This window comes from Heloderma suspectum, chromosome 2 (genome assembly GCF_057233095.1).
Source record: "Heloderma suspectum isolate Gila_16-S chromosome 2, 16-S_ref, whole genome shotgun sequence".
NCBI classification, from domain to species: domain Eukaryota; kingdom Metazoa; phylum Chordata; class Lepidosauria; order Squamata; family Helodermatidae; genus Heloderma; species Heloderma suspectum.
In genome coordinates, this window is record NC_139459.1 from 218430917 (window position 1) to 218443733 (window position 12817).

At 47.2% G+C, this 12817-nt stretch overlaps 1 protein-coding gene across 4 annotated transcripts in view; it reads left to right on the top strand.

Annotated features, from left to right (window-relative positions):
* The window catches only part of RAB37 (RAB37, member RAS oncogene family), an 87059-nt gene extending 78323 nt beyond the window's left edge, over nt 1–8736 (top strand). For all 4 annotated transcript variants that reach the window (XM_084838009.1, XM_084838011.1, XM_084838012.1 and 1 more), the window contains 6 exons: nt 1335–1401; nt 2334–2386; nt 3205–3270; nt 5163–5219; nt 5459–5535; nt 7649–8736. In XM_084838009.1, coding sequence (XP_084694135.1) covers nt 1335–1401; nt 2334–2386; nt 3205–3270; nt 5163–5219; nt 5459–5535; nt 7649–7754 — 426 coding nt within the window. In that variant the 3' untranslated portion in view covers nt 7755–8736. The remainder of the gene's footprint in view (nt 1–1334; nt 1402–2333; nt 2387–3204; nt 3271–5162; nt 5220–5458; nt 5536–7648) is intronic.
* The last annotated feature ends 4081 nt before the right edge of the window (nt 8737–12817 follow it).

Consider the following 12817-nt stretch of genomic DNA (forward strand, 5'->3'; position numbering starts at 1 on the left):
AAAGGCCCACATAGATGTGTCTTCTTCAGTACCTTCACTGGGCCCCTGTGTAGGTGTGCTTGTGACAGCGTCTCATCTATGCATGCGCATGCCACCTATTTCTGCACATCTTTATTGCACCAATGGGATGGGATCCACTAGAATATGTCTGGAAACAATGGAAGGAGCACAGTGCTGTAGAAGAACACTGGTTCTGCTGGGAAACAGGGCACACGGGGGCACGCGCCTTGTTTCTCAGCAGAATCACTGGGGATCTGGCCACGTGGCCACTTGCAGAGGGGGAAGGATGCATCCCATGGTGGGTTCCAGAGGGGGCAATGCAGCCCCTTAACCCACCAAAGTTGCCTACCCCTGCTTTAGGGGGCATGCAGCCCCCTCTAAAACAGGTTGAACACCATTAGGTTGGGCAGACAGATCATCCATTAACTCTGTCTTGTCTGGATTGAGCTTCAGTTTACTGGGCCTTATCCAGGCCAGTACTTTGTCCAGATACTGATTTAGCACTCCCCCTTCTCACCTGCATTAAATGGAAAGGAGAAAAAGAACTTGGTGTCACCTGAATTTTGATGACCATTCACTCCAAATCCCTGGATGATTTCACTCAGAGGGATAAAATAGAACCCTTCAGGACCCCAAATATAAATGCCAAGCAGAAATCCCCCAGCACCACCTTCTGGAATCGGCCATCCTGATAGGAGTGGGGCCACTGAAAAGTGGTTCCCCCAGCTTGGACAGCCTCTCCAGGAGGATACCATAGCAGATGAGATTGGAAGCTACTGAGAGGTCCAAGAAAATCAACAGGGTAGCACATCTTTTTGTAGCACATCCACATCTTTTTCCCAGCAAAGGTCATCCCACAGGGTGACCAAGGCAGTTTCTAGGCCAAAACCTCAATGATAATGGATCCAGGAAATCAGTTTCATCCAAGGATGTTTGGAGCAGGCCAGGAACCACCTTCTCAAGCACCTTGCCCAGGAAGGGAATGATAGCCACTGAGTGATGAGTTGTTCAAATTTTCCAGGTCTAAGGCAGGTTTATAACTTGCCCTGTGCCTCTGAGGCAACATGCCACTAATTTTTTGCACTCAGATGGATTTTCTGGCTTTGAATCATCTGCTTGAATGGACTTCTGTACATGCCACTATATAGTACAATTTGACCCTCTTCTTGCGAAGGCCCTAAACCTTGGCCCTGACTATTCCTAAGAGCTATATATAGGTTTTGGTTTTGTGTGGATGTGTGATTTTCTTTACACTGGCATTTGCTTGGCATTTGAGTTCTGCTATATAATGATGAAAAACTTTATCCTGATTTACCAATTTTGCCTTGTTGCAGATCTGGGATACTGCAGGCCAGGAGCGGTTCCGGAGCGTGACTCATGCTTACTACCGAGATGCGCAGGGTGGGTCCTCCAATAGGGTGCCTTCCTGCACTCCAGGTTGGGTCAGAGCTGGGATTCTTAGTGGAGTAACCCTCTGATTGCTAACATCCAATAATAATGCAAACAGGCCATACGTCAGACTCTGTGGTATATATAGCTCATGATTTGCATGCAGAAGATCCCTGGTTTAATCCTAGAATCTTCACTTAAAAGAACCACGGTTAGCAAGGGCAGGAGTGTACTCCTGTCCAAGAACTTGGAGAGCTTCCAAGACTCAGAGTATATGATATTGGAGTAGATGGACCATAAGAAGAGCCCTGCTGGATCAGACCAAGGGTCCATCTAGTCCAGCATTCTGTTCACACAGTGGCCAGCCAGCTGCCCACAGGAAACCCACAAGCAGGACACGAGCGCAACAGCACCCTCCCACCCATGTTCCCCAGCAACTGGTTTACATAGGCAGACTGCCTCTGCTACTGGAGGTAGCACATAGCCATCAGGACTGGTAGCCATTGATAGCCTCCATGAATGTGTACAATCCCCTTTTAAAGCCATCTAAAGTGGTGGCCATCACTACATCTTGTGGAAGTGAATTCTGTAGTTTTAAATATGTGCTATGTGAAGAAATGCTTCCTTTTATCTGACCTGAATCAGCTTTATGGGATGACCCCGGGTTCTAATATTATGCAAGAGGGAGCAAAATTTCTCCCTTCCACTTCCTCCACGCTATGCATAATTTTGTACACATGGAATCATAGAATAGTCAGGTTGGAAGGGGTCTACAAGACCATCGAGTCCAACCCCTGCTCAATGCAGGATAATACACCTCTATTATGTCTCTCCTGTCATGATTTAGTATAAGACAGCTTTACATTTTCTCAATAGCTTGGCAATTTTAGGGACCCCCTCCACACACACACACACACACAAACATTTCTCTTTTTGTCTTCCAGCGCTCCTCCTCCTTTATGATATAACAAGCAGAATGTCCTTCGACAATATTCGGGTGGGTATTTAACATCTGCAATCATAGAATCATGTGGTTCTGCACAGAAACAAAATGATCACGCAGCCCTTGCTTATTCCCACTGGCCTGGATCCTCCTCCATTCATCAAGGGAGAGAGATAGGAGCGTAAGGTTGCCAGGCTGAACTGCTTTTGCATCCAACAGCTGTATGATGTGCAGAAATCAGCAGAAGCTTTTCCTAGCAAGACAAGAAACAGGATCATCTGCACATGACGCTGCTGATAGACACAGAGCCACAGGGGACACTTGAAAATCTAGCATGCTGAGAGGAACTTGAAGTGGGAAGTGGTGACGGGAGGGGGGGGATATTTTCAATAAGCTTAAGTATTGCTAACTCATGTAATACCATCAGTGTGCATGGTACTTCACAAAGTAGAAGAGGACAAGTCCCTGCTGTAAGAAGCTTACAGTCTAAAAATTGTTACTAGAGTAACAACTTTACTTAGATTTTTGTGACATGGGCCTTAATTGACATAGGGGGAGATAAAGAACATAGAGAGGGGGAAAGAGGCAGGGTAAACAGAGAAAGAATATGCATTTCTTTCGGCCCATAGGCTTAGTTGCAAGGGGACATGATGCATGAAGCTAGGGGGTAATCAATGGGGCTTAATCCAAGGTTGGTTTTGTAATATGAGATGGTACAGTATAACATTGATTTCGATGCCTCATGCCACCACCCACGTAATTCTGTGTTTTTTTGTTTTCCCCAGCTCTCAGTATTACACAGAATTTACCATTTGACACCACACTAAACCTTCCCGCTTCTCCCCATTTCTCTCCCCACCTGCCTCTTTCAGGCCTGGCTCACAGAGATCCATGAATATGCTCAGAAGGATGTGGTCATTATGCTGCTAGGCAATAAGGTGTGTACCATTTCTTGACAAGTGATGCCAACCTGTGCTGCTTTGCAAACACTTCCCCACTTTCATGACTCTGAGCTGCCTTCTCACGAGAGACATTCTGTTATTGCGTGCTTTGCACAATTCCTGCTATGATTGGCCCATAAGGGAAATTCTTGATGCTGCCTCTGCTTTTGAGAACTCTCTCCATTGATAGCATAGCCTCGTAAATACATGCAGAGGCTCCTTGCTCCCGCATGCAATATTATGAGCATTTCTGTCTCCACTGCTTGCTTTGCATGTGCTGCACTCCCAAACAGTTTCAGTGGCTTAGGCATGACTGGATTTCTTGGTTCAGTCTGGCCAGGGAATAACAACAAAGTGTCCTGTAGCATTTCAAAGATTGACAAATGTATTGTGGCAAAAACGTTTATGGACTAGATCAGAGGCATGAAGTAGTATCTTAAGTTGGCACAGGAACCCAAAATGTTTGTAAACAGAGGGACCAAAAGGCCATGAAGTACAATTACTATCATGTTTCTCTGCACAGCCAAATGTATATAATATAAGAAACATGCAAGATGTTTTGAACAAGGAAACTTAGATGTGGTCAGCATGTTTCTTTACTGGAAATTTAGATGTGGTCAGAATGTTTCTTTAGGGATGCTACATTTCTGATTATTATGTAAAATAAAATAACATAGTATTGTTTGTATATCATATTAAATTAAGTAGGTTTAAAATGCATGCTACTGGACCCTTGCTGACTAAGACTGGCCAGCAGAGGGCACCCAGGGCCTGTGGTTTCATCCAGTAAACCCCAAGTAAACCATTGCATACCTTACTTCTGAAATACACTGGGAATCCCAGGAAATCTAAAGTTCTGTGGAAGGGCAGTGCCTAAATATGTGCATCTGTCACAAAGAACAGCGATGCAGGAAATGGCTCTGTGTAATCTGTGTCATCTTGAGAAGAGGGATTCAAAGGCATTCGTTTTTTTACAAATACGCCTTTAAAAGCACACCTGCGTCGTCCGAAAGAGTCGGCCCTCAGTTCAGCCTCATCCTCCACTGCTGGGGCCAGTATCAGGCTGGTCCTTGAGTGTCAGGCGGTCGGATGGCACTACTGTGGCACAGGAGCTACTTACTAATGTACCTCTCCCAACCTGGTCCCCTCCAGATGTGCTGGCCCAAGGGCCATGCAGCCTAAGGATGATGGGAGTTGTTGTCTGGCACATCTGGGGACAACAGGTTGGGGGACTCTGTCCTAATGGCTTCTCCCCTTGCTGCAGGAACGTCTGGAAGCAGGAAGGGAGTGGTCAGGTCCCATGACATGGTTTCTTCCCAAGTGTCTGGTGCACCCGGCCCCACTTAGTCTCAGCTGGACAGTAGGAGTCTGTGTAATTGTCCCCGCTCACACAGCATTTAAACAGTACTGCAGTCATGGGGGAGAAGCCATTGGGAAGTAGCTCCTGGGCTGCTGTGCTATGGTATGAAGAGGGCCTCGGTTTTTCTTGTATGTTGCAGCTGTATAGTTGGAGGCAACTCTGCAGAACTGGAGAGCGCTGTTCTGCTGGGTCTCTTGTCCTGTTTTGTTTTTTTTTTAACTGGGAACCTTAGAGCCAGGACCTGCTCAAATGAAGAAGTGGCTATGGTAAGGCAACTCTAGAGTAGCTGCATGAAACTGGTATTTTCAAAACCAAACATCAGGATGCCAAGCCTGGGTGCTTCCCAGCCCAAGATCCCCAGGAGCTGCCCCTGCTGAGAATGTTTAAGAACATTTAACCCGTCAGGACTCTTCATTTTCACTTTTTTTTTGTCCCCACAGATGGAAATACCTCCAGGTAATTGCACTGTGTTCTGTGAACATACCCTGCCTCAGTATATTATATTTAATCTCCCCCCTTTTGTCTGCAGGCCGATATGAGCAGTGAGAGAGTGATAAGGACAGAAGATGGGGAATCGCTAGCCAGGGTGAGTGGAGTAAGGCAAGCACTAGTGCCTCATAATTCAGAGCAGGCAGCATGCTGGACCACTTTCTTCAGGGGACAGTCCAGCAAAATGCGTGCTCCCCTCTTCCTTAAGATGGTGGTTCGTGTTTGTTAGGCTCTGAGTTATTGCCAGTGCCAATGTGCCAGCACAAAAACAAACAAAGGATTCACTGGGTTTGCTGGCAAGACCTGGCTGCTATTTGTGCTTTATTTTCTCTCCAGGAATATGGAGTGCCTTTCATGGAGACCAGTGCCAAGACGGGTATGAATGTGGAACTGGCCTTTTTGGCCATTGCCAAGTGAGTAACAGGCTCGTCTGTTTGCCTTCATTCCCAGGAATTATGTAATACGGAGTGAGGTTGAGCCATCCTACTCTCCCCTGATCAAGCTCTCCCGTCATGAGACACACTGGCCAACTGGGCTGGTGTGGCATCAGTTTCTTTGACCGTAAGAGTATCCAAGTGATGCAGCCATTACACGGCCACTGACTTCCCTAAAAGGCATAAAAGACCAGGACCGCAGCCTGGGGGTCATCTTAGACTCCCAGCTGTCCATGGAGGTTCAGGTGTCAGCTGTGAGCCGGACAGCGTTGTATCAACTCCATCTGATAAGGCGGCTGCGCCCCTTCCTTCCCGACCATCTGCTCCCATCGGTAGTACATGCCCTGGTCTCCTCTTGTCTAGACTACTGTAATGTGCTCTATGTGGGATTACCCTTGAAGATGGTTTGGAAGTTGCAGCTGGTGCAGAACGCAGAAGCTCGCCTGATTAAAGGCAGCCGCCGGCGTGATCACATCACTCCGGTGCTGAAGGAGTTGCAATTGCTTTCCAGGCCAAATTCAAGGCGTTGGTTTTGACCTTTAAACCCTATACGGTTCTAGCCCAGCCTATCTCAAGGAGCGCCTCCAGCAACACCAGACAGGCCGCTTAACAAGATCAGCCTCGGATGGCCTTCTCTCTGTCCCATCAGCCAGGACAGGTAGGCTGGTGAGGACGAGGGAGAGGGCCTTCTCTGTGGTGGACCCCACTCTGTGGAACTCCCTCCCTAGGGAACTCCGCCATGCCCCCTCTTTAATGAGCTTCCACCACGCATTAAAAACATGGTTGTTCAGGCAGACATTTGGGGTGGGTTAGGGTATTTTTAGAAATATGTTTTTAATGTAGAATTTTATTGTTTTAAACTGTTTCTATTATTGTACATCGTCCAGAGTGGCTGGGTGACCAGCCAGATGGGCGATTAATAAATTTAATTAATAAATAAATAAAACCATAAAACTGGCTGTCCCAAGTGAGACCAAATAAAAATCAGACTCATGACCTTCAGAAATGTAGGACATGGTCACAAGTGTTCATAATCTTATAACTGTCCTACCCCCCGCCCCCCAAAAGTGCTCTAACATTTTGATCATTTTAGCTGCCCTTCTCTGTACCTTCCACAACAACATTATTGAAATGGAGCATCCAGAATGATACACAGTATTCTAAACACGGCCGCATCATCGATTTTATATAACAGCATCATGTATGCTGCTTTGTTTTCAAGCCTTTCCTAAAATCTCTTAATAAAGAATTTACTTCCCCCCCCCACCCGACCCACTGTCATACCTCACAGAGCTGATGTTTTCAGTGAGATTTCCTCTATCCCCTGTCCCAGATGCTTCTTTCTTGGGTGGCCATAGACAAATTTTAACTCTGTCAAATCTCATATCCCAGTCTGTTGCCCAGTTAGTTCCATGATTCGAAGAACCCTTTTTGGAGCTCTTCCCAATGTTCAGTTTGTGACAGAACATTCAGGAGAAGGTATAGAACAGGGGATGTTGAACGTCAGGCCAGGGAGTCAAATCTGGCCCTCCAGAGGTACCAATCCAGCCCTCTAGCACTCTCCAGAAGGGCACCGCCCCTTTCCCTGACTCCACCCTCTTTCTTCCGCCCACCAATAGTTTGGTGGTTTCCTGGCATTTGTGCAGTTTTCCGTCATTCAAAAAGGTTGACAGGGCTCTCCTAAGGCTGAGTTTCTGGCATGAAGGGCCTTAAGCAAAAATATGCTAGCATTTTTAGTATTTTAGCCCTACCCCATTGCAATTGGCCCCACCCTTTTTGCCTTCAGCCCCACCCACCACTGGAATGTGGCTCCCAAGAACTTCTCTGAAATGGAATTCAGGCCCCCCGGCTGAAGAGACTCCACACCCCTGGTGGAGAAGGCGGCTTTCAAGGTCCTAGCAGAGAGGGTGGGGTCATCACCATTCCTTGGGTGGAGCTTCAGCAGGTTGTGCCTGTGGCATGCCTGCTTTGGGCTCTGCAGGATGGCTAAGTGGATATCTCACTAGCCAAGCTGAGGCTTCCTGTGGGAACGAGAAAGGGACCCTTCCGCCAAAATTGCACCTGAGCGGCCTTTCCGCCCTTCTGCTTTCAGAGAACTCAAACAGCGAGCCATCCGGCAGCCAGAGGAGCCCCGGTTCCAAATCCATGAGTACATAGAGTCACAGAAGAAGAGGACCAGCTGCTGTGCCTTCCTCTGAGGGAGGACGATGCAAGGGCAGCCCAGAGGACCTAGTGCCAAGAAGCAGAGTGGGATATTAGAAATGCAGGGAGGGAGCTGGGCGGTTTTTGGTGTGTGTGTGTGGGGGGGATCTTCTCCAAAGATAATACTTTTTAGAAAATGTTGTTCATAGTTTATAAATAAGAAATAAGTCATGCCTGTTCTCGGAATGCGTGTGCGTGGGCATACATGAAGAAAGATGTGTCAGAGTGTGTGTGTGTGCGCGTGCACGTGTGCGCACACAAGACGCTACTACGAAGGCCAAATACACTCAAGTTCAGGATGGGCCAACCTGTGCTTAAAATGGAGGTGGTCAGGGTCTGTAGGATTACCCAGGCCTAGCTGTTGTGGAGTTTGGAGGGATGGGATTGGCTGTACCAAAGCCAATCAGGTTCCCTCTGGCTACCATGCCACTATCCTCTGCCACCTACATGGATAGGGTCTGTCTGGACTGGTCGTAGAACCCACTTCTCCAAAGCCATTGGGAATGGGCTACATTGACCGCAGATGCAGGACGAACACACAAGAAGGTCTCCTTTGGCAAAGTCCATAGGAACATTGTGTAGGAGGCCTGCCCAGGCTAAAGAGTTAATTTAATCATAGTAACATGACTGGGAGGGGGGACTGCGGAGGTGGGGGGTGGACACAATAACCTTTATGCTTGCCCTGAAAGGTGATGCTTTGTGTGATAAATGAAATCAGCAGGAATATTCAGTAAAGAAAAAGGAGACAGATTTCCTTTTGACCTCTGCCTTTTTCCTGCTTCCCACACCCAAGGATCCTGTAGTCAGAGCGGCCTTCCTTCTCCTCCCTTCCTCCCTCTGCCCCAAGGAAAGATCTAGGGGATCCAAGTATTATTCCTAGGGCCTGTTACGTCAGGAGAATGCTGCTGGCCGTAGTTACTTTTGGATAGAGATCATTGTATATTTTTTTTCTCACTATAAACAAAGAAAATTTCTTAGAACATTGACTCCTCTTTTCATTGATGTCAAACCAAGGCCTTCTGAGAAGGGAAAGCCCAACATGCCGGAAGCGCAACAGGCTGGGAAGAGAAGTTATCCCATCCCTCTAGGAAGCATTGGCACCCTCTATTCAGATGCACAGTGGGTGCTTCTGGGTTTGTCTGCTTGGGAAAGGGGTGGAGTACCATGAATTGTTTGCCCCTCCCTGGACTTCTTCAATCTCTTTCTTCCAAACATGGTTGGGACTCCTGGGACAGAAGCAAGCTCCTTTTGCAAGTTAGTACCATCCAAGCAGCGTGGGTGAAAAATAAACCCTGGGCCATTCATGTTTGGACTGGTGCAATAGCTGTCCACATAATCATCTTTTACAAACACCTCCCATTCTACAAGGGCTATGTATAGGGTTGATGTCACAGGTCCTCACTGGAGTGATCTGGCAGTGTTTGGGGGGCTCATGCCATGATACATAGTTTCATATAAAGGGACTCCTCCTGTGTCTTTATTCCAGCAGTGCCCAAGAGAAGTAGCCAGTCCATTCAAAGCAATAGATGAAATCCAGAAATAACTGTGCACATTTTCAGCCTGATCCCATGCATACTTATTTTGAAGTATATACCACTGAATTTATTGGAATATATTCCCAAGTAAGTGGACTGCAGCCTCAATGGGTTTCAGTAGGATTTAATCATGCTTAGCTTGCCCTGGATGGCATCCAGTAACACTTTTGCCATTTATATGCAATGCAGTTTAACTGTTTTTTCTTACCTACATCTTGCTCCTATCTCCTTACTACTGCTTCCTGGAAATACATGGCTAGTGGGTTGCATTTAGATTGATGTAGCACAACTTGTGCAGGCCCCCGGTGCATACGCGCAACTCAAAAGACACTATCGCAGTGCACATACCACAAGAGAAAGCTTTCCCCCAATGTATAGCTTGATCACCATGTCATCAGCAATATCTGGTAGCGGCCCTTAGTTTGATGAAGGATTTCCCCTATCAAGGGGAAATCTTGGGCTCCATTAAATCATTAACCCTGCTTAATGTCCACATTCAGAAAGTGGAGGTCATTCTTACTGATCATCCCATAGGCACATCCCCTTTGGGTCATCTTCTCCAAAACACGGATTGCCAAGTTGCATGGATTGGGCCAGGCAAGAACTATCCACGGCCAGCCATGCTCATGACATACCGTTGGAGCAGGGTGGCCATGTGTCTTACTTTACAGAGGACAGTCCTCTATTTGAAGGCATCATCTGTTTGAAGGGCTCCCAATCCAGGTCCAGTTTAAAGGGAAAGAAGGGAGGGCAGGGAGGGGCCTCGAAGTTGTCCAGTAACAGTTAGTACCTGGACAGCAGACTGAACAGCCACACAGGTCACCTGGTCACAGTCTTCCCTACTAGCGTGAGATGTGATGTATTTCTGTTTAAATTATAGAAATGATTTCTAAATCTGCATATATATACACACAAATATTAAGATATCTGTGCCCTCTTGTGCCCCTTTTTGGTGATGCATTTCTTCTTTTATGGCAATGCATAAGTGGTCACCCTGCATTGCAGGCAGTAGAGCTTGCATATCGGATGCCCCAGTTGGAGGCTGCATATTCAAAGCAGCAGCTGCGCACCAGCGGAGGCGGGTGGCTCCGACTCTGCCGCATGCGCTGTGGCTAAGCATGGGTTAATTAACCCATGATAGCCCGCTGTATCATGTGAACCGGGTCATTGTCTCCCCATAATACCAACCATGCTCCTGCCAGGGCTTTGGGGAGCAAGGCACCCTCAGCAATGCCCCCTTAACCTGGGAAAAGTGGGGCATGCAAACTGAGCATTCCTTCACACTACCTCCGACCCCTTCTCGGATATTCCATGCAAAGTGAGAATGGCGGCGCTGTTGGGGCAGGGAGCCCTTTGAGCTGTGGCAAATCCCTCACCTTGCTACCCTCTGGAGCCCAGTTCAGCCTTTAAGGGCTGGGGATGGTAAAATGAACTTTGCACTGAAATGCTTCAAAGTAGTAAATGCTGTAAATATGTCAAAGAAAAAGCACAGTGAAGCCACTGGAAAGAGGAGAGCATTCTTATTGTCTGCCAGGGCCGCTCAGGCATTACTTGGTTCCAAACCAGAGATTCGTCTGTGTTTGTAATGTGTGCAAGACAGGGCGAATGTCTTTTTAGCTGTGTGGATGTTGATCAGTAGCTCCCTAACCATTGTAGACCAGGCCTGTGCACCGTATAATCCACCAAATGCAGCCACCCATTTTGGCCTGCTTGGTGCTAGACAAGGCAAGCAACAAAACCAGGAGGTTTCTCAAAGCGTTAGCAGGCCGTGTTTTGCTTGATCCGTCACAAGTGGTACAAAGCTGGCGCAAGATGTGCACCCAGTCAAAAAGGCACCTCTGTTGCAACGCATGTGCTACAACAGAAAACTTGCTTCCAGTGCATACAATGGTCTCTGTGTTGTGTAAAAATATAACAAGAGTGGTGGTAGATGGTTATCTCTATCCTGCTTTCAGTCTCATCCCTTTGGCAATTTGGAAAGGGAAGCTAACCTGCACCCAATGGATTGTGATAGGCCTTCCCTCTCTTAAAAGAGTAGATTGAAAAGCACAGGAGTCCTCAGGATATAATCTAGCTCAGGGCCGGGCAGACTTCAGGCATGCAGGATCCCCTTCTTCTTCTTCTGCACTAGTATCCCGAAGTCCACCAACCAAACCCAGGTGCAAAATAGTGGCTCAGGCAGGCAGATGATGCTAAGAATGAAGGAACAGGTTGCTTCTGAGTGTATGCTCAGCCAGCACCAGCATACCTCCCATTACTGCCCCCATCACCATGTCACCATCATTCCCCACTGTGTCCCACCCCCCACCGTTGCACAACCCACCCACCCCGGCTCCCACCCCTCACCTCATTGTCATTTCCTAGGCTCACTAAAGGGCTGTATCAGCTGTTCCAGCTCTTCAGAAAACCAGCCATGGCAGGCCCAAATGCTTGACTCTGAGGAGGTCCTTCCTCAGAGCCAGGCATTGTTGGAGAGGTGTCGCAGGAGATCTCCTGTCCCGCACTACAGGCAATTTCCTGAAACACCACTCCCACAATGCCTGGCTCTGAGGAAGGACCCCCTCAGAGTAAAGCATTTGGGCCTGGCAGGCTCTCTGAAGAGCTGCACCAGCTGTTTTCACTAGCCAACATGACTCTACAGAGACCCTTCCCATCCTCTGGCTCACTCTGAGATTCTTGGAGCAAACCAGAGGGCAGGTGGCTGTTCCAGAGAACCTAGCTGGCCGCTCTCCCACTTGCTGGGGCATGCTGGGAATTGTAGGACTTTTTCTGTCTAAACATGCATAGGATTAGAAAATCTATATCCTGCCCTTCAACAGTAAGGACAGTGCTCAGGACAGCTATGTGATGACATCAAGAAGTCAAATCCAAGTGAGGGCAATGCTTGCTGCCCTTGCTCTGAATAGGGCAAACATATTCACACACACATCCCTGAACAGCAGTAGAAAATGTGTATGATTTATAGAAAGGTATTTTTAAATGAAGCACCCCTCCCTGTTTCAGTCCAGCCCTATGTTATTACAGTACTTCATGACTATCATTTTACAACTGACTGAGGAATTAAGGCATGCAGCACAATCCTGAGCATGTTCACTCAGAAGAAAGTCACACTGAGTTCAATGGGCCTTACTCCGAAGTAATTGTGTATAGCATTGCAACCAAAATCTTTCCTTAAGGCCAGTCTATGAAATTCTCAGCCCATTCCTGTGCATGGTTACTTGTAGGTAGATCTCATAGTAACTGCGCATAGGATTGCAACTTGTGACTTACTAAATTTAAGCCAAAGTCTTAGCAAAACTCTGTCTATGTAATTAGACTGTTCTGTACTTTTTCCTCTTTACGGATTCTCTTCTGCTTTCACTATTGTTGACAGCAAAATATCCATGATTGCATTACATCAGGACATCAGATCTAGCAATCAAAACTACTCTGACTGCCCACATTATTAGGTAGCAATAACCAGCCAGAAAATTATTATGTTTTTGCTGATGAATTCCTTGCTTAAAGACTTCCAGAATGTCATA